Here is a 19,506-nt window from a genome sequence, read left to right on the forward strand (position 1 = left end):
TGAGCTCCTCACTTCCAGGACTCTTCTGTTTGGGAAACTTTTTTTTTCCCCTCATTTAAGTCAGTCCCTTTGCAGCACACTGAGTACCTTTGCAGAATGTGTCAGCATTGCACCAAACTGGCCAATTTCTGTCTAGTTGCTGAGAAACATTCTCCCACCCTGAGCAAAACTACACAAAGGAGACTAAGGGAGCAGCCTGAGATAACAGCACCTTATCCTGCCAGCGGGATGCTCTTATGGTGAAATCTGCCTTCATCCCATCCCCTTTATGAAAAGCAAATGTGAAGGCATGCACAGCACTGACCTTTTTTTCCGTCCCGTGGGATTTGGGGAGGAGGGGAATGAAGAAAGGCTGGTGCTGGAAGACAAAGTTCTGATTTTGGATATCTTTTCTTTGGGCCCTGGGGTGTGAGGATTGGTCACAAAGCTTGAGGAATGGCTGGATGTGGCCTTGCCGGGGTACCAGGAGTCTGATCAAAGGCACTCGCAAGTCGGTGCAGGGCCCTTGTTAAAGAAGGTGGAGGTTCCTCTCTGTCTGCTGGAGATGCTCAAATCCTCTGTTCTGGCAACATGTCCTCTCGCCTTGCAGGTCAGGAATATCCAGACGCAAAAAATCCTTCAGCTTGTCAAAAGCAGTCAGCTGGCTTTAAAGCCCAAATGACTCACTTTTTATTTTTTTCTTTAATTTCTCTTTTTAATAGTGGCTGCCTGTCTGCTGCCGCCCCTACTTTAAAACAAATAACCAGCCTCCAGCAACCTTCAGAACAGATCTGTAAAACTCTCTAACTGACTCTAACAAGCAAAGGCAAGACTGTGACAAACCTCCCGGCTTTCTCTTCATGGATTAGATCATCTTCAGGGAGCACAGGACTGGCATTTAAAAATGTAGCCTTTGAACTGGTCTTTTTTTTGTGATAAAGCTGGTCGCCGGGACACTGGGGAGGTGACGACAGCAGACGCTGTGATGAGTCAGTGCAGAGGAGGCTGTGGGATGGACACGGGGTCAGTGAAAGGGTACATTTATTGGACTGTGCTCAGCCAAAAAGGTTTGGGTTTTATCTTTGGGCAAGAAATTAGGCCAACAAGGAAGGAATGATTTATTTGTCCCTATTTTTCTTGTCAGACTCCAGGCTAGATGACTTGGCTGGAATTTTGAGAAAAGAATAATCATTAGATTTATCTACATCTCTAGGAACGCGGGCTTCTTTTTCTGGGCTGCCTATATTATTCATTTATCCAGCTTCTCTCTGCTATGTTTTTGTTCTGCATTGCCCAAACAGATGGGTTCCCTTCCTTTGCTATTGTGAGTGGAGACAGATGCAAATAAATAGGCACTTGTGCTCTGTTGTGTGGTTACCTAGAGAGGCTGTTGTTTGCAAACAAAGGCTGTACCAGGACACAGCCAGCCTCGTTTGGTGTAGCCTGGAGATTCACTTCATTAAAAATACTGCCCTGGGCTCCCCCCACCTGCCCTTCAATGTTTATCATTGGAGCTGAGTGCAGCAGCAGCAGTGGCAGCATCCACCAAAGCAGAACTGATCAAGAGTGCTGTAAGATGCAGACATTTCAGAAGAAAGGAGGAGCAAAATGTATAAGCTCTCCTTCTCTCCCCTCCCAATTCTCTAACCTATTGTTCCTTTAGATGTTTGAATAACTAGAGGAAAAAACCACTGCTCTGGAGCACAAGGCAGCCGTTTCATAACAGCTCATGTACACACAAATACAACGTCCAGCTTTCTCCCCTGTCCTGTCAGCAGATCCAGACAGTTGATACACATTACCTTGCACCACAAACAGTAGCTGCCTGTGGTTTTACAGGGGCTGGATGCCAGTTTTGGGAATTTCCTTGTGGACCACATGGAAGCAGTGACCGTAGCTGCCAGCTCTCAAAGCCAAGTCCAGCCCTGCCTCCCACAGGGAGAGCGCCTGCAAAGATGCTGGGATGGAGATGCATCCCTGCCTGTCACCTGTGAACCTCCTGGGAGCAGAGCCTGCCCCATAGGGTTGATGGCCATGGTGGGTCCTTGTTCAGGACTAGGCATCATGGTGACATGAATAAGATACCAGTGTAGCTGTTGTAGACTCAGTCCCTGTTAAAAATGCAGACATCATTAAAGCTACATGCCCGTGCTTGTCCTGATTCAAGCTGCATTTAAAACAAAATGTAGGAATCCCAGAGCTGGGTCCTACAAAAGAAAACTGAGTCTCAGAGCAAGAATTGCCTTGTGGTGGAAAATGGCTGTGTGGTGCTGGTCACAGCCGCCCTTTAGCTCAAAGAGTGCAACCAGAATTTAGGGTTGCAAGGAGATGATTCAGGACATTGGAGTGGTACAGAGGCAGACTGAAAACCATAAAAACATCTCAGGCACTTCAGAAGAAACACCTGAACAGAAATGCCTCCACTGAATGCAAGGTTATAACCACATGACAATAACAATAGCCACAATCAGAGCGATGACGTAGCTTTGCATTTCTGAGCAGTGTTCTCTCTTGAGAGGAAGGTCTAGGCTTCCTTGGTTACCATGTGAGCCTCAGGTCTCAATCCCTCAGCCTTTGTTTTGCCTGCCAGAGTCTCTGTGAGGATTTTGGTGCTCTCTTCCACTGGGTGTTAGCACTTGGGTATTTATTTTAAGAGATGGGCAGCAGCATCCCTCCAGGAGTCATACCTGCTGCTCATGCTGTGCCTGAGTGGCATTTGGGGCATCAGATGTCCTACCTCAGTCAATTAAGTATCCCAGGATAAAAATACTGCCATTTCGTTTCTGCTTTTCTAGGAATAAAGCATGCATTTGGAGTGCAGATGACAGCCGTGCCATCTGTACAGGAGGGGAGAGACTCCTGAAGGTGTTGAGCAGACGGGAGCAACGCTCAGTGGCTGCAGCACAGGGAGAAAGCAAGCAGCATGGGATGGTACCATTTTTACAGTCCCTATTCTGCCCTTAATTACGAGCTTAAGTGATGGCTAATAAAGATGATCCAAAACAAATAAATTGAGCTGCTGCTCTAATTAAGCGGCTTTTGCTGCATGCAATGAGCCAGACCCATCTGTGTCATAGTTCAGCAGAAGCCAGGAGGGTTCCACAAGGGATTCATTTGAATTGCATCTGAACTGCTTCAAGGAGGAAAATACAGTGCTGACCATCTTGTTTCCTACACTGCTAGCCAAGAAATGCTGGTCCGTTCCCCAGACAGTCATCCTGGGCAGGGGCACAGTCATTCACATATATTTAATTTGATTGCATCTGCCTTTATGGCAAGTACATTAACGTGAGACCTTCTGTTGCTTATAGGAGGGAAGCTTGAAGCTGTTGGGAAGCAGCGATTGTTCTTCTGGCCAGATAATACTACAACAGTAACACTTCATGGCTGCGCCCCTGTTTTTTAATCAGCCCCATACAGCAGAGACAAGAAGCGATTACTACTGGACATATGCTTATTTGATGGATGAAATGAGCTGACAGACTCTCCTTGGCAAATTGCAGCAAAAGGCTTTTCAAGTTGTCCACTTCAACTCACAGGTAGGGGCTGATGCCTGGGAAAAGCAGATGCGAAGGACAGCATATACGGAGAGAGCCCACGCCGTGACTGCGCTGCAGATGTACAGCTTTAATTTCAGGAGCCTGAACTCCCAAACTGCAGCTAACGCTCCTACAAGCCTCCACTCTCCAGACGTGCAATGCCGTCATCTCTGCAGGTACAGTCCAAAATGTTTAGGGCTCCCTGTGCATGAGTGCAAGTTTTTGCCTGAGAAATACTGAGCATCTGGGAGATACATAGGATATTTTTCATCCCTCCTCTGTATTTTCTATAGAAGAATGTAGTCTCAGCACTGTATCTTCTATGACAACAGCTGATATTTTTAAATCCACTTGCCCCAGAGAAGAGCCAGTATGTGATCCTTTTGCAGGACTCCAATCCAGGTTGTGTATGACATCTTGTAACAACATGCCCTGGCATATCTGAAAATGGTACCAGCGTTCAGCTTGAGCCTGCTCCCTTCTCCTTCCTGTCACCATAACGCACCAGGGCTAGTGGTTGTGACCCTGGTAAGAAAGGCACTCTCTCCTTAAGATATTAAGATACAATTTATTGGAGCTAATCCTAGAAGGAAAAAGGGCATAGCATAGAAAATCTCACGTCCGTTCAGATGCGGGACACTCTGAGTTGTGCAGCATCAGCTGGATCTCTGGTCAGGGCATGGCACCCTGCTCAGATCTCATCCATTCGTACTGTCACCAACACTTTGGTCTTTAGAGCTCTTGCAGGATTTTATTAGAAGAAACCAACTCTGTTCCTCATCCCAAGTGTCAAGCAAAAGCATGGTCACATGCGAACATGCTGCTTCACTTGAAGATAAAGACAAGGATGTGCAGGTGGTGTGATTACTGGTGCCAAGCGGGAGCTGCCTCCAATATGATTAGCCAGCAAAGTTTACCCTGTGCCAAGGGATGCACATGGCATGACATGAGCTGGACAGCCACGTTGTACGTGTGGCACAGCACAGCATCTTCACAGGGTAACTGCTATGTGGACCAGTAACTGCTGGATGTACCATGGTCTTCCTCTTAGGGTCACTACAGTAACAAATAGCCACTCTGATTTCTCCAGACCCAAATTTGTTGTCTCATAGTCCCTCCCCCATATGCATTCCCATCCACCTTCTGGACAGAGAGTTATAAGATGTTTCAGCCCAAGAAGCACATTATTTTCTCTGCAAATACTTTTCTCTGAAAATCATATGCAAACAGCAATGCAGCTTCAGAGCGGGAGATCCCCTGAGGGGAAAGGATGAGCTTGTGGTTAAACCATGGGATGGAGAGTCAGCAGATCGGGATTTCTCATCCCCTGGCTCTGTGAGCTTTGACTCACTCTGTGACCCCTGTGTGGTTCATGCATGTTTGGTTTCCCCATCTGGAAAATCAGTGTGATGACACTGCAATGGCAGCACATGGCCATTTATAGCTGCTGGGAACCAGCATGGGTGCCTGCAAAGGCACACTCTTTAAAAAAAAAAAATTGAGCCTTCGGGATGCAAACTGCTCCTCTGCAAAGTTTTCCGCCAGTGTGGTTCACCAGAACTGCAAAGATCTACTTAGATATTTAAATATTTACCCAACATTTAAATATTTACCTGATATTGAAAGTATCAGTCAGCACTCAATGCCTGGTCCCCTGGGGATGCACAGCCACATGGGCAGCTGTGCCATGGGGAGTTGCACTGTGGGGCCGGACTGCCAGGGACCGCAGCAATTCTGCTGCCCCAAGGTGGGATGGGCATGGGGTGGCCTGGAAGGCCCTGAGGCACCCTTTCTTTTTCCCCATCCATTCCTCTCTCCCCTTCAGCACGCACTGTCTCCCCCAGAGCCTGCCTGTGGCTCAGCCCTGGGGCAGGGCTTCCTTCACATCCCCTCAAGCCCAGCGCTGAAGATCTTTGCTCCCACACCACCTTCCTGGAGCATCCCCAAGATCCTCCTTGGCTTTAGCTGGGAGCACTTTATGAAACACTGCCCTAGTGAGAGGATGGTATGGTTTTACCTGCTGTGGGCATCTGTGTTTCAGGATGGGCATCCTGGGACAAGCCTCCTGGAGAGTAGGTGCTTGGGGGTCCTGAGCTGGCAAAGCCCCTGGTCTTGCAAGATGTCCCATCCCCTCCTCTGCAGCCCCAGCGGGTATACTGATCACTGCAAAGGCTCATGGCATTTGATGGATTGCCAAGAATAATCTAATGCCCTTATACTAGGAAAGTAAATCAAGTTTGTGTTCCTCAGGGGAACCTGCCCTGCCCGGTCTGCTCTATCTCCAGGACCTCTTGTCCCTCTGTTCCCCTCTTTCAGCTCCAGTCCTCTCCTGCTTCAGTGCCCTCTTCTCTTTGGATCTCTCCTGCTGCCCTGAACCCTCTGCAAACACTACTGCCATTGCCAGGAGTTTGTTGTGAGTGCAGGGGCCACCAGCCCTCCATAGCTTCATGCACTGGAAAAAGCTCTGCTCTGGGAATTTGACAGCATGTCCAGCACCCTCTCCACTTGCTCAACCCCATCCATTTGCCCTGAAACTCTCCACAGCACAAGGGTTTGCCGCTTTTCATATTATTTGGGCAATGGCTTACAACAGCATAAGCCCCACTTTCAAATTGTCCCCTTTAATGCTACATTAGCAAGAATAGAGCTGTCTCTCCTCACTGATATGTCTCCAGGCTCTTTACAGAGGAGAAGAGGGTCTTTGCCCCCATTTTACAAGTGTGGACACTGGATTTCCACAAGTGTGGAAGATCTCCAGGCAGAGAAGCAGCAGCAGAGCTGGAAGGTCTCCTAAGTCCCATCCCAGTGAAGCTGCCTAAGAACAGGACATACAAACAGACAAAGGTTATGTGCAGGTTGCAAAAGGTAGACAAGATAGAAGGAAAGAGAAAGGTTAAATCCAAGATGCAAGGCAACATGATGTTCAGATCTCACTCCCCTTCCACGTCACTTCCAGTATCTGCCAGCCCATCCCAGCGTACACTCCACCATGGTGGTGGGGTGTTTAGTACATATTTGCCATGTCCTTGAAAGACCAGAGCTCTGCAAGGGTTTTGTTTTGGTTTTTTTTCCCCAAATTTGCTCTGGGGAAAGGGGATGACAAGCTTAAAATCCACAGGGCCTCATGTACCTGCACCAAGGAGATAAAATCCACAGAAGTGTCCTGTAATGATCAACATACACTGAAAAAATAAACATCCCAAACTGAAGCATAGCACAAAACTGTCCCAGCACAATAGCTGCTCCTCAATGCATGCTGTTAATTTTCCACCAGATCCCATGGGACAATATCCCAGGGGAGAATCCACACAGCCACAGCAAAACTGGTTGCTGTCCCCAGTTTTGTCTGGTTGAGATTGTGACCCTGTGCTTTAGAGGGCACCAGTGGTTTTTTGAGATGAGACAGCACAGTAGTTAGTGTGACAACTGGAAAGATCAGGATTTGGTTATTCAGACTTTGCTGCAGACTCAGGGCAGCATCTCAAACTCTTCTGCTGCTGGGGGATGGGAGGGAGTTAATGTTTGTCCCCTTCTCTTGCAGGTCCCAGTGGGTATCTATTACTGCAGGTTAAATTTTGTTGGTATCTTGGCCTGCCAGGGATTGTGTCAGGAAAATCATGCTCTTCCCTTCACTCCTGGTGAGACAGTGACTAATCTGCGCAGGAAGTATAGAGTGGCTAACAAACTAAAGGATTAAATTCTCATTGGGTTAAGAGCAGAGGAGCAGCCCTGGGAAATGAAGGCCATGCAGGTAAAGCAGAGGCTCACTTAAAGCATCTTCTTGGAGCCAACAAGACCACCATGTTTTAACATCGTTTCTGAAAATACTCAATGTAAAATACTTTGCATTTTCAAGGTAGTGTGCAAAGAGCACTTATGCTATTCTGGGGAGAGCTACAGTAAATATTAAGCTTGCCTGAAAGCTAAGAAAACCAAAGCATAGAGAGGTTTTGGGCAGGGCTGGGTACTTCTGTCCTAAGCCTAGAGTCCTCAGTGCTACAATAATTCACGTAAGCACATGAGACAGCCTAGCATCGTCGGTAGGGGTGGCAGCCTGTCCCTGGGCAGACATACCACCCTGGCACCCTTCAGCCTGGTGTGGACACTGACTGTTCCCCTGCTGAAGGCACATCCTCACTCCTTGCAAAAAAACACTCTGGTCCTCAGCCCCTGTGTCTTTCAATGCGCAGGCAATGCTTATGTGGTCCTTCTTGCACTAAGCCCTTCAGGCTGAGCCATCTCCTTTGGCTTTGCCCATCCAGGAGCGTTGTGTCTTGTGCCTTGATCACACTTCTGAAGTCCAAGGGCGTTAAAATGTCCCCTTTCCTCTGCGAAAATATATTGGTATTCCCAATTAAAAGAAATCCTTACCTAGTTAAGCAAGAGGTTGCTGTCTGCTGGGCTGATGCTGCCATCTTCTGCCCACCTCGTGCTTTGCCGCCGAAAACTTCCCCAGCCGTTGGCCCAGGGACCCACCCACGTACAAGGTAAAGGAGATGAGAAAAATGTAAGAATTTAGGAATGGCCTCATGGTCCCTCATCGGTCACGGTGGGTGAACATCCAGATGTGTGCCACGGGGGTTGTCCTCTTCAAGCCTTTGCATCGTGGTTGTGAATGCAGGTGAGAAGTGCTGTGCTCTGCCGGATGAGGGAGAAGGCATAGGCTCTGCGTGAGGAATCACATTCAAAAGATGAAGGGGGTAAATATGTGCAGTTAATGCAATTGCTAAGTGGACTGTTATCGGACACAGCTTGAGCTGTTCACGGTTCTTCCTGAAAACGCAGGAAAATCAAATGCTTAATTCAGAGAGAACAGCAGGACCATGCAATTTCTCTCCTGACACCCATCCAATAAGGGTTTTTTGGCAGGGATACAGAGTAATTGGTGTGACTGGCACTAAAGCTATGGCGGTGGAGTGGGTTGTTGATCAGAAGGTAAGGATACAGAGCATTTGTTTTCCAAAATTGGGAAAGACTTTTGCCTCTTCGTTTGGGGCTTTATTTCTGCCAGAGCTGCTACGTCACAACCCTTCGATTATTTTTTTTCCCCTTCCCCTGGCACCGCTGGTGGAATGGGATGCTCGGGGGGAGTTTTTCCCAAACAGCAGGCTATTAAAAGATGTAAAAACTGTTAAAACCAACCTTTTCACATACCAATCCCCCACAATGCCTCACCATGGGTTCAATTCAGCAGAGCTTCAGCCCCATCCCTCCTTGGGATTGTGTTGCAGGTCTTTGTATGCAGATGCTGTGGCAGATGCCTGAAGGTGTCATACGAGGATGCAGTGGCATTGCCAACCATCTCACTGGTTCTTGACCATAGGACATGGCTTCAGCCAGGGTAAGTGGCAGCAGCAGCAGCTCAGAGGGCAACACATGAAGCATAACCCCAAACCTGGACATTTCAGCTGTCAAAAATGTTGTGGCATCTTGTCTTTTGCACACATCTGTATAAGCTGGGGCAGATAATTTCAGGTTTGCACCTTGATTTTTCCCCTCCCTCTAAGAAAAGGGGGAAGTGTGCAGATCCCATGGAAGTGGGGATTGCAGAGCATCCAGGGGGATGCAGCCAGTGAGAGATGTGCTCAGCAGCCCCGGCCTGTTGAATTTCAACAGTGTTAAGTTATCAGGGCCTGCAGGAAAGGCAGCTCTTATAAACTAAACCTACAGATACTGTGCAAGCTTTGACACTGTTCAATGTGAACTTTCCTCAAAGAATTTGATGTTCCTGGTAAACCTGTTCAGCACTGAGAGGTTCTATAAACCACAGGCCATGTGCGGTGGTGAATTAATTCCCCATTCCCCTTGCTGGGAAGTGTCCTGAGAAGGCAACATTGCACAGCTGTCTCACCAAAGACAAGCTTGCTGTCCATGTGCATCTCTCCTGATGGGGCCCTAGGGCAGCAGCTCTGTTTTGGAGGAGCAGGGTCATACCACTCTGCCTTGGCTAGGGAGCTGTAATGGGGGGTGTCTGCAACTCACTGGATTTTCAAAAGCAGCTGAAACGCTGAGTTCTCCTCTTCTCTGAAATACAGAAGCATCACTAGACAAAGCCATAGAGATTAAGCAAACTTCCTGTTGTTCATACGGAGAGACAACAGCAGAGGTGGCGACAGCCTGCAGAAATCACATCTACACCTTGATTCATACAATCCTCCTCGCCCTGCCCCGCAGCAGAGGCAATACACGGTCTGTCTGAATGGTACAGGAGTGACATTTTCTCTACCGCCTGGAGTTAATGTACTTCTGCTTGTAAAGTCATCTGGCAAACATGGATCCTTGCTTAGCAGATCATTTCACTTTGCAACATCAAAGCTTTGTGCTGGCACAGAGCCAGTGTCTTGGGTTCAGCTGAGCCCAGGGAGGGGAGAGACCTCCTTTCCAGAGAGGTACCCCTCAAATGGCTGCAGTACCCAGTACATCTCTGATTACAAGGGGGATTCTTGTGGTCTTAAAACATATTGTCCCCTTCAGAAATCAATGATATGTTTCTGCTGTGCCATATACTTGTACACATTTTAAATATATACAGAGAAAGAGTTGGGTCTCTGGCTCCAAATTCCTGTTTGCTATAAATAAAATAAAAGAGGAACGTACCTCCAGCCTGAGATGCTCTGTGCTTCTCTGAGCAGAGCAGCTTTTGCACTGGGTGGTGGGTTTTCCTTTGGTCTCAGGTGATAGCGGCAGCTAGAAGCATCCCCAAATATGAGCTGGCTCTGATAAGCAGCATGAGCCACAGCATGAAGTACAGCTGGAGCAGACAGAGAGGAGGTGAAGATGCTCAAAAGCAACAGAGCAGTCAACATGGCCATCGAGGCCATCATTGGAGACATCTTCAAGGCAGCTCTGCAAAGTTGCACTGAAATAAAGGCCATGCCTTGCTCTGCCTTATGACAAACCTGTGCAAGCACAGGTGAGGCTGTTGACCTGTTTGAAGGTTTTGCTGCCCTTTGGGGGAAGATTAAGCAAATGCATTGGGCTCTGTTTGCAGAGATGCAGCCAAGGGGAGGCTACTTCAGGGTCCAGATACAGCCAACCATGTCCCAGGGTCAATGTGCTTAAGCCACCTGTGCACGCAGAGGACCTTGGCTTGTTGCATTTTTTTTGGGGGGTGGGGGTGGTGGGGTGGTGGTGGTGTTAAGTATGTTCTCTGAAAACTGACACTAAAGTACAACAGCCCAGACCAGAACGTTTCATACCTGAAAGCTCAGCATCCACAGCTCTTCAGCCCTCCTCAGAATGCAAGTACTGCCTCAGGAAGAGGTGCGAGACCTCCACTAGATTTGTCTTCTTTCCTCCCCTCTCCTTGCAGGTTGGCGTGGGAAGGCAGAATTGTGGGGATGGGTTTTACCAGAGGAAAAATCCCCTTGATTCCCACCTACCTGCTGTTTCTGAAGAGTGTCTGCCACAGAAGTGTGCTGGAGTCAGTACCAGGAAGACAATTTCCACATTTTTTTCCTCTACTATCTCCCTCCATTCCCCAGTATTGCCAGTAGGGAAATATCCATCCCCATGTTGGACCAGTCTTCAAACTGGAAGAGGTAAACATGGAGCAGATTCCTCAGGATTATTTTAGCAAAGCTTTTTTTTTGTAGGTAGAAGCAGGTTTTTGTCTGCGGTTAGGCCCCTGGCACAAAAGCCTCCAGAGTCGTGCTTCTCTAAGAAACAAAAATATTAAATCAAGAAATCCCATTTGCCCCTCACCCTTTTTAATCTTCTTTCATTGGATTTAAGCCAGGGAGCCGTTGACTCCTAGTTCGGTACTGCAAGGCCAGAATTGTGACATGCTCAATGGCAAAAATCATAAAACCACTCACTCCCATACCAAAGAGTTTGTAGTCTTAAAGGATAATATGCTGGGATATTATTTTAGAAGTAGATTAGTGGATCCTGAGGTGCCTTCATTTGCATTTTTCCCCCCGATCACCTCTGAAGGTGTTCAAAACACTTTTTTTCCTCATTTGATGGTATTTTAATCCTTAAATAATGGCTCGGCTCCCCAGAAATATTTATGTAGCCACCATCCAGCACACTCAGGGATGTCAGGCAGAGAAATACCCAGGAGCTCATCTGGTTCCAAGTTATTTCAATCCCAGCAGTGGATCCCAGGGATGGAAAGCCCAGACTCAGATGCAGACCTTCTCCCATGCATCCTCATTCTGCCCCTTCCTTCCCTGCAAAGCCCAGCCCTGATGGCCATCACCATATAGATATCCAGGGCTTTGCATTTGCAGGTAAACAAAGCCTTCAACCACATGCTCCAGTGCAAGTCCCAGGGAAGGTCATCATCTCCGTGAAGTAAGAGTGCTGTTTCCTCAGGACTCAGCCAGAGGAGGAGGCTCTCCAAGCTCCCACCCCAACAGTGGACAAGCCAAATGAGTCAGGGACACAACTTAGTTATGGTAGCTTAAGAAGTTGCTGCATGTCAGCTGAACAGGGGTAGCTGTTGATGGCTGTGTGCTTTTAGCCTGTCCCCTTTCTTGGCTTAGCCACCAGCTGGAAAGGCTCCTGCTGAGGCTGAGAGCTCTGCAGCCCAAGTGAGAGGGGGAACCTTTGCAGCCACTGCTCAGTTGTGTGGCTGATGCTTTGCTTCATGCCTTCACACAGCCCAGGGGACCCCATAGTACTGTCAGGGATTTCCTGCATGACTATACTTGTGTGTGTTGTATGGTAAATCAGAGGATCCCCCAGCATCGAGCTTACCTTGTGAATAACCTGTATCACCACAGCTGCAGGAACAGTAATTTTGACCAGGTTGCCTGGCCTCCCAAAATCTTGAATAAATTTACACAGCACTCAAAATCTAACCCAACAACATTTCTCAGTGGCAGAGTCACATATATAGTCCAGATGTAAGCTGACTTCTTACACAGCTCGTCCAACCCCATCAGTAGGCTATGTGCCATTTTTCCCTTATTGACAACAGCCTTATATCCTGTGTTGGCTGTGGTTATTGTTTATGGGAGCAAAGTAGCTCACTTCCAGCTTCTTTACATAGTTTGAGCTGTACAAAGAGCAACTGAGGCTAACTGGGGTCCCACTGATCCCCATTTGGGAGCCACTGCCATAGGACATCAGAGTAGTGCCCCACCAGGCATCCGATAAGCAGCTTGACAGAAAGGTCTGATCCAAAATGAGAAAGACATGGATGGAGGGGTAAAGGTTTGCATGTCTGTTTTGAACAGGGAATGAAGACACTGGCTCATCCTGCCTCCAGCAGTGACCAACAAGGAAGGGGGCCTGCCCTCATGCCTTCCCTCACCCTTGCCCACCCACCCCAGTCATTTCTGTCTGGGGAGGAGGAACATGCTGTCGACCCTGGATCAGTCCAGCTTGGTCCCAGGAGGGACGATTGCTGGTACCGTTACCTTCATAAGCATTGCTGCAAACAAAAGGAACCTAAAACTCTGGTAACAAGCTGGCTATACTCTTTGAAGCTTAACGAGAGAGACTTGAACTGCAATGGTCTGTGGAGACACAATAGTCAAACTGTTTCATCTGACAATACTTAAATTTGTGCTGTGCCCTGCTGTTCCAGCATTGCTTAGACTCTGGCTACACAAGCCACCTCAGCATTGCCACCGATTACAAAGTGCTTCCTCTGCTGCAATAACCCTCCTGGCTTTCCTAGTGTGCCTTTATTATGGCAGCAACTCCAGTCCTGCTTTGCAGTGCCTTAGACCCTGGAGGAAGTTATTTAACTCTCATCCATCCTCTAAAAGCTTTGCAAATTCATTATGTTATGCACAGCATCTCATTGCAGAAGAAAAGAAGTGGTTTTTCAGCTTATTTCACTGGTAATAGCAGAAAATGGTTTCTTGCAGCAAAGAATTTATCCAAATAAGCTGTGAGCTGTAGCTGTCCTGTAGATAACATCCAGCTCATTTTAGTGTTCTGGAAACACTCTACAAGCATCCACTATTGGAGCATCATTGTGTTTTAGGTAAATGTGCTGCTTAAAGATAGCAGTCAGTAAAGACCACTGAACAATGGTTTCATTTTATACGTTCAAGCTGTCCCCTAAATTATTGACAACACCTAAAGTTAGTAGTCTGATGGTGGAAGAGCAGGACCCTTACACCGTTGCACTCACTGAGCCTCCAGCAGTGTTTAAGAACTTGAAATCACACATTACACCTAGGTTACTGCATTTATTAGCTTTCAGTCATCATCCTTCCATCAGTTTGCTTTGTTGAAATAGTATCTTTAGTGTCTTCAGGTCACACCACAGGGGGTTCCACAATTTAGTTATACACTATGGATACAGAAAACCTAAACAAACTGATTTTAAGTCTATCTGATAGTATTTTTAATATTATTTCTTTTATAATAAGCCCTGAAGAAACTAGTCCCTCATTACTAAGTGCTGCCTACCTCTGCTACATCTTTTCTTGATCTTCCTTTTGCCAAGTAGAAGAGTCTTCAGGCCTTCAGAGACCCCCATACCTTACCAGCCTTATCTCTTCAGTGATATGGAAGCCTTTCAAGGACTTCTGCTTTTTGCTCACAAATAGTTATTTTAGACAAAGTAATCTTTTTCATCTCAAAGCTGTAGAACATGTTTCAGGCTTCAGTCTCTATTTCTTAACCTGATGCCCAGCTTCAACAGCTGTTTCACTCTAGCTCTTCCTTCTTCAGTAGCCAGCCCCACAACAAAAACCCACCCTTTCCTGCTCTACCTCTCCCTAAGCCTCCGCTAGGCCTCTCAGTGCCTTTATAAGCTTTAGTGGCCCTGACTGGCCTCACCTGAGCATCCCCACCCATGTGGGGCCTCAGGCCCTGTATAAGCTCAGCCTGAGGGCTTCTCTTCTTTTATAAGCTGTGTTGTAGGAACGCCAATCTCTAGCTCAGTATAGCTAGGCTAGCCTTAGACCCTGCTGTTTCTGGACCCAGCCAAGTGTGTTTGACCTAGATATTTTCTCTAGACCTGATTCTGACCTGTGGACTGACTTGCTGGCTGGATGTTAGACCCACCTCATCCCTACAGAGGTACCTGATGCCTGGACCTGGGGGCTTTCAACACTCTACCCTCTAGGTCCTCCAGCTCCTGAGGAGGCAAAACCTTCTTTGCTGATTGTTTTTATATCCTAGTGTTAGCAGTTGATTGTTTGATGTTCTTGTTGAAGATCTTCCACCACCCAGGTAGTTCCTGTGTGACATCTTTCTTGGAACAGCACTGTTTGGTTGTCCCAGTGTCTTCCCTTTACAGCAGGAGCTGTGGTAGTGGTGGGCTTTCCCTTGTCTTGGCTCTGTGGGGCCTACTGCCCCTCTGCACCCACATCTGGGTGGTGGGAGGCACCCTTGGGACTTGTTTCTCATGTGGTCTCCTGCAGACTAGTCCTGGTACCCCACACTGAATCTCCCAGGTGCTGTGAAAAGGTTGTGCATACCACCCAGGCTTCATTCAGCTGAGCTTATAGATGTCAATAAGCTGGTCAGATGCAATGGTGGGTATCTGCTACTGCTTGCTGAGTAATTTGTTATTGCCTTCTCCTGAATAGATGCTTGTCAACCTCATGCTGGGGTAGCTGAGCAATTTGGGAAAGGAGCATGCTGTTGGCCAGGGTGTAACACAACCCTGCCAGGTAGAGTTAAGTGAGGGGGGAAAAAAAATGCAACTACCCACAGGGTGTTGCCTTTCTCAGGAACTGTGAAGGATTTCTTCAGCTCTTCAAAATGTCTGGAGTTTTAGTACTTACAATCAGCAAAAATTGGAGTGGAATATCAAAGGAGCACAGCTTTCAAAAACTCATTTTCTTTATTCTTTCAAGCTGACAATAGGATTTTAAGAAAAACTTTCAATAATGGATACACTTTTGAATAATGGATGTTTCACAGCCTGAAGTCCCTTGACTTTTCTCTGTGCCTGAATGAGAAGCCTTTTAATTGCACAACATGTGGAGAGGAGGTACAAAATACTTTGTGTCTTGTGCTGCTGATTAACCGATGTGTACGCTCCCATTAAACATTCAGAGATGGGTAAGTGTATCCCAGCCCGAAGCTGTATGTTATGCACGTTGGGTTTTTATCGGCTAAGGATCTGGCATGAGATGTTTTGCATTTTTCCTTGTCTCTGTCATGGCTCCTCATAATTTTCCTCTTTTTTTGTGGGTTGGCTCTTTCCTGCTTCTAGGGCATTGTTCCACATGAAGAGCTTGCTCTGGGCTCATGCAATGTGGTGTGAGGTCACCTTGTGAAGCGAAGAAGCCTCCTGAGCTTAGACCATGGAACAAACTTTTAAATAGGATTTTCCAAAATAGCAGTGCTTATTGCAAGGGTTTTGCTGAGAGATGATCATACATGGTGAAAGAGTTGCCATGGTGTCTGTGCCAGGTTGGATGCTGTGCCATGGTGTGATGGTGTATCTGCAATGCATGGAGCAATTTGTGCCCCCTGTGAATTAGCTGTGTGGGATGCGGGGAGGGGAATTAGCAAGCACAGCAGTGGTATGGGTCTTCCCTGCTCTTATACTAGCATGCTGCTGTCTGTCCCTGGTGCTGGCTCTTCTCTAAGTTAATTCAGCTATCATGAAAGCTTAACTCTGCTGCAGAAGGGAAAAGACAACTCACTGTGCCCCTGAAAAATGTAAAAAGTGGGTTTGGGTCAATGTTTTCTTTGTGCTGTATCTTTGTCCTCGGTTTCCCCAGTCCTTGGTGAGGTGCCCAGCACTTTGAGTGAACCCAGATGGACTCAGTTGAGTGAAACCCTGCTGTGTTAGTAGTTCTCTAACTTTTGTCTGCACAAAAAGCCCTTAAAACAAGAAGTTATGATCCCATCAGCTTCCCAGTTTTCTTTCCAAGCACAAATCCAGCCCAGGGACTGAGCCTCAATGAATAAATGCTGCTGGAGCCTGGCTCTCTCCTGCTCCCAGCCCTCTGCATCCCAGCTGTGGGGGACTGGAGGCTCAGCTTATATAGAGAAATCCTGTGAGTTTGGAACAGTTTTAACTCTTGCCGTTAGACCACAGAAGTACCTATGGAGGCAGCTTGTTGGGGTAGCACATAGGGTCCCCTAGGCTCCCTTGTATCAGACTTTTCTCTTTCACTTAGAGGTTTTTGGTGATCCTTGCTCCTGAACACCATGGGAGGCTGCTGTCCAGATTTCTGGCTTTAACAGAGCTCGTTCTCTCTAAGTTTTGCAGCTTCTTGCCTTAGAGGACAACTGCAATTTAGTTTTATTTCGCAAAATTTGACATGACTTGAGACTGTGATTTAGTGGCCTTGAAGGATATAGTATATGTAACCATGGAGGGCATAAGTGCCTTTTCATGGTAGAGGAGTCATAAATTGAGATGAAAAAAAATGAGGGAAACATTACTGTCCAACTTTACAAGGTAGCACTAAGAACAGGACACACAAAGCCATCTGTAACTGTCAAGGGTCTTTATTGTCCCTGATTGTGTGTAATAAAGCTCCTGAACGAGACCTGTGGTTTCAAATATGAAGGCAACCAATGTTTAAGTGTCTGAAAAGACACAAGATGGCAATCTTCTCAAAAGGACACCCTGGAATATCTCAGGGCTAAAGATTTCCAAGCTATCAGCTTTCCTCGCTCCGGCACTTGATGGAGACCCTGAGAAAAGAGTCTGGGTCCAGGTCCCTCCCTCTGTGGCCACCAGTAAAGGAGCCTAAAAGTATATGGGGTGAGGTGGAGATCTCTGAGGGCATCAGCACAAGCAGGGCTGGTAGCCCCAGCCGTGTGATCCGATCCAGACATGAGCTCAGCATCTATCCCCTGCTCATTCACGGCACCTATGCCATGAGATGCAGCAGTTGTAGCTGGTGATGTTTCTTCTGGGGCTTGTTTTGGCATCTGCATCCCCTTCTTTGCCTTCTGTTCCCTCCATATTTTCCAACAGACACAGATCCAGAGGGACATTTCATATAGCAAAGATATTTTAGACAAGGAAGAATAATCTCCTCTTGGTTTCTTTGCTTAACACCACAAGAATAGCTTCAGAATTCGTCTCACTTAAAAATTAATTTTCCCTGGTTGAGCAGGGGGTGGTGTGGGGCGGGTGGAGGAATTACCTCTGCTTAGTTTTCATCATTTGCCCAGTGAATATTTCCAGGCCTCTTGGTTTTATATGTTAATTTTCAGCTTAAAGGTTGTAACGCATTGCAATGTGGCAAGGCGACGGGTGGTGTGACAGTTTCCAGGCTGCTCGTGCTCGTTTTATCTGCGAATGGTTGAATTTGAAATGTGTAATGATCTCTGTAAGGCAGTTAGCAGTGAGATAAACATCAATTTTATGGCTGGGAAAACATAAGGGTGTTGCACAGACAAACGAGAGGACCTGAATACTGAAAGCTCTCTGACCTCCTCAACGCGGTTGGGTTTAGCTGTTGTGTCATTGTTGGCCTTTGTGCATCCCCGTTCCTTCCCATGGTGGGTCAAGCTGGGCGAGATGCTGTGACAGAGCCTGCCACAGTGGGATGCAGGAGCAGCACAGCCTTTCCTTTAGGGGTGGGGGATGCAAGTAGCAAGGAATTTGTATTCACAGCCAAGAGTTAAGAGGTTTTGCTGAAGTGGGAACAAAGTAAGGCAAAGACTTCAAAGTTTTTGGGGCTTGCTTTGTAATCGGAGCTCATGTAGGAGGCTGGAATTACCTTTCCGTTGCAGCCAGACCAGGGACTTGTACAGCACTTTGCACAGATGTGCTTTGATTTCCACAAATAATAGCTTTTTGCAGCTCTGCTTCTTCATTGGATACAATGTGGGGTGTAAAATTATTTTTCTTAATTTGCTGTGTGCTGAATGCCTTTGGAATGCAATTAATATTCTTGTCTAAGTCTCAAAAAATTAATAGGCATGTCTGGATGTTGCTAAATGTGACTGTGTATGTGCGGGGTGGTGGTGGTAGGGATGGCTTGGTCCCTCGAAGCTAGAAACAACCTAATGTGGGGAAGAAAGGTGCAAAACCATTGGTGAAAACTTAAGCACACAAACTGGCTATGGGGAAATGTGCAGTGGTGCCATGCTGGCTGGATCAAATCCACATGATGGTGCTAATGCAGCGGCTGCAGGTGGGAGCAGATGTATCTCAGCTGCTTTGGGAGCCACCACCTTCCTCCCACTGGGATGCCCCTGGCCTAGGAAGGCCCCACATGCCACCCCCAGCTGGAGCAGGGGCTCTTACCACTCCTTCCCTGTAAGCCTGTCAGGAGTGATCAAGCTAATTAGTTAATTAGCTGCCATTGAGACTGAGGATGAGGGCTCTCCCCATACTAGTGCAGGTGCTCAGCCTGCCTGGGAAACTGAGCTCCTGGGTTTCCTGGGTGGTTTTAATTTCCTTGGTGTGTGTGTGTGACATGGAATATGCTGTCAAATGTCTCGAATGCTGGCAGTGTGTTCAGTGCTGACGTTTTCACTCTAAAGAATATTTAAGATGAGTTTTCACGTTTTATGTAGCTCATTTACTACTTGCATTTCTGCCATGCAGATGTGATGAGAGATGAGCTGGTTTCAATTTTTTCTCTTGACTGTAGGCGGCCCTTTCAAACTCCCCTGTGCTATGACATGATGCTTAAGACATCTCCACAAGAAAACTGTGTATATCTATATCTCGCATTTCTAGGGGGCTAGAGCTCAGAGATGAACAAAGCTTCCTAATGATGCCATTAAAAAAAAAAATCTCATTTCAGAACCAATTAGAAACAACATAAATCACCTAAAAATAGCTTCAGGTACCGAAGCCACCTGGATTTCTCCTCTTAGGTTACAAAGATTTGTAACCTAAACCTGAGGCTTTGCTAATTATTCTCACCAGTTGGGTCTGGTGTGGGGGGGACTGGCCTGAGTGTCCAGAGCCCCAACACACCATGCAAACACCCAGAGGGCATGAAGAAAAACGTTTTCCACCTAATCTTGTTACTGTGACAACAGCAGTGAAACCTTTTAAAGCAGAAAAAGACAATTTTTTAAAGTGATAGTGGTGTCTCTTCAGCTCTGTCTGACAAATGCTATCTGTAGCGTGTGCTGCCTTCTT

General features: G+C 47.0%; 1 protein-coding gene across 1 annotated transcript; it reads left to right on the top strand.

Annotated features, from left to right (window-relative positions):
* The first annotated feature begins 3,676 nt into the window (after positions 1–3,676).
* Positions 3,677–11,820, top strand: LOC103914135 (quinone oxidoreductase-like protein 2). Its single transcript, XM_009320741.1, is given in 11 exon segments — positions 3,677–3,694; positions 5,595–5,669; positions 7,060–7,164; positions 8,388–8,453; positions 8,764–8,783; positions 8,785–8,827; positions 10,193–10,269; positions 10,271–10,373; positions 10,832–11,059; positions 11,753–11,789; positions 11,792–11,820. Coding segments are annotated over 11 exon segments (801 nt in total).
* Positions 11,821–19,506: the final 7,686 nt, after the last annotated feature.

The sequence above is a fragment of the Pygoscelis adeliae genome, unplaced genomic scaffold, assembly GCF_000699105.1.
Source record: "Pygoscelis adeliae isolate BGI_AS28 unplaced genomic scaffold, ASM69910v1 Scaffold402, whole genome shotgun sequence".
In the NCBI taxonomy this organism is placed as follows: Eukaryota; Metazoa; Chordata; class Aves; order Sphenisciformes; family Spheniscidae; genus Pygoscelis; species Pygoscelis adeliae.